At 42.2% G+C, this 1,441-nt stretch overlaps 1 protein-coding gene across 1 annotated transcript in view; it reads left to right on the top strand.

Annotated features, from left to right (window-relative positions):
- Positions 1-1,441, top strand: part of LOC101851695 (titin) — a gene marked incomplete at both ends in the record, with an annotated part of 144,092 nt that overhangs the window by 19,209 nt on the left and 123,442 nt on the right. Inside the window, 1 exon segment of the mRNA XM_035973402.1 lies at positions 16-166. Within this exon segment, the coding sequence (XP_035829295.1) occupies positions 16-166 (151 nt within the window).

Here is a 1,441-nt window from a genome sequence, read left to right on the forward strand (position 1 = left end):
CCCTCCCTCCCACAGGTCCAGTCTGTCGATGCCAACACCACCACATACGCCGTACAGAAACTTCTGGAAGGCAAGGAATATTTCTTCCGAGTGGCGGCTCAGAACGAGATGGGGGTCGGCGAGTTCGCCGAGCTGTTGGAGGGCATTGTCGCCAAGAGTCCATTCGGTACGAGAGTTTGGATTTTTGTTTCGTTTTGTTTAGTTTAGTTTTGTTTTATTTGAGTAGTGAGAATCACAACGAAACAAGAACGGTCATTTAGAATAGGAAAAGAGTAAGACAGACAGAAACAACATGTCGCCAAGAGAGTACGAGAGTTTTTTGTTTTTTGTTTGAGTAATGAGAGACACATCATGGGTGGTTGGCAGGTGCTCTGGTGTGGTTTGCTTCTTCTTTCCTATGAAACATCTATCATCCTTATCTCCCCTTCTTCTTTTTTGTGTTTGTTACTCTTTTGTAACACCTCTAATCTTCTGGCGTTCATATGACCTTATGCAGTCGCGAGCGCCGTAAAACCTCTACTAAAACTAAAATGAAACACATCAACATAATAATGGTAATTTAGAGTAGGAAAGAAGTAAGACAGACAGAAACAACAGAGGGAAAGAAAAGAAACAGAGCCTCCCTGTTGCATCCCTCAACCAGCCCCAAGAGTAATATACATATGTAGTGACTGAACCGAAGGGCAGTTTCTGTCTAGTACATTCCAGAATCATCGTTACCTTTCTCTGTAGTGGCGTTTTTTGTTGGACATTTAAGGCCAAGAATATGACAATCTCCCTGTGGTACATACCAGACAGATTCTAACCTTTATTAAAACAAACATTTTATGATACTTGAAAGTGTTTTGATAAAAGGCAAATTCTACTTGATTAGACAAATTGATTGATTAATAAACCTCTTAGACTCTAAAGCGCTGTTATATTTTTTGGCCATCAACGAAACCCCAGACACGTTAATATCGCATCCTCATACCCACCACACAGCCCTCCCCCACCATACCAAAATAAATCAGTGTATCTACGGATTGCCCGTAACCCTTCCCCTTCTGTCCACTAAAATCCTCAAATTTTTCAACACCCACTTTTTATTCTGCAGTTTTCTTTTCCTGTAGTTCTAACTTGACAACCCACCTTTCAATAGCCTTACAGCGTTTGAAACGGCCGTTAAACTTCTACAATGACCAATGAACGAATGAAGGCAAACTAAACAAATCACATGTTAGATCCAACAGGATAGCCTAACAGTGATTGAAAGGGCTGTTAAACCCATACAACGATCAATAAACAACAAAAGGACCTGACCCACATTTATTTACCTTTTCCCTATGTCGTTGTTGTTGTTGTGTGTGTGTGGTAGCCTATCCGCTCGAAATGTCTGGAGCCCCGAAGAGCGTGCTCTTCGCCAGGGCCAGCGCCTCTCTTGGGTAGCGAGTGAGGCAGT

The sequence above is a fragment of the Aplysia californica genome, unplaced genomic scaffold, assembly GCF_000002075.1.
Source record: "Aplysia californica isolate F4 #8 unplaced genomic scaffold, AplCal3.0 scaffold01202, whole genome shotgun sequence".
Lineage (NCBI taxonomy): Eukaryota > Metazoa > Mollusca > Gastropoda > Aplysiida > Aplysiidae > Aplysia > Aplysia californica.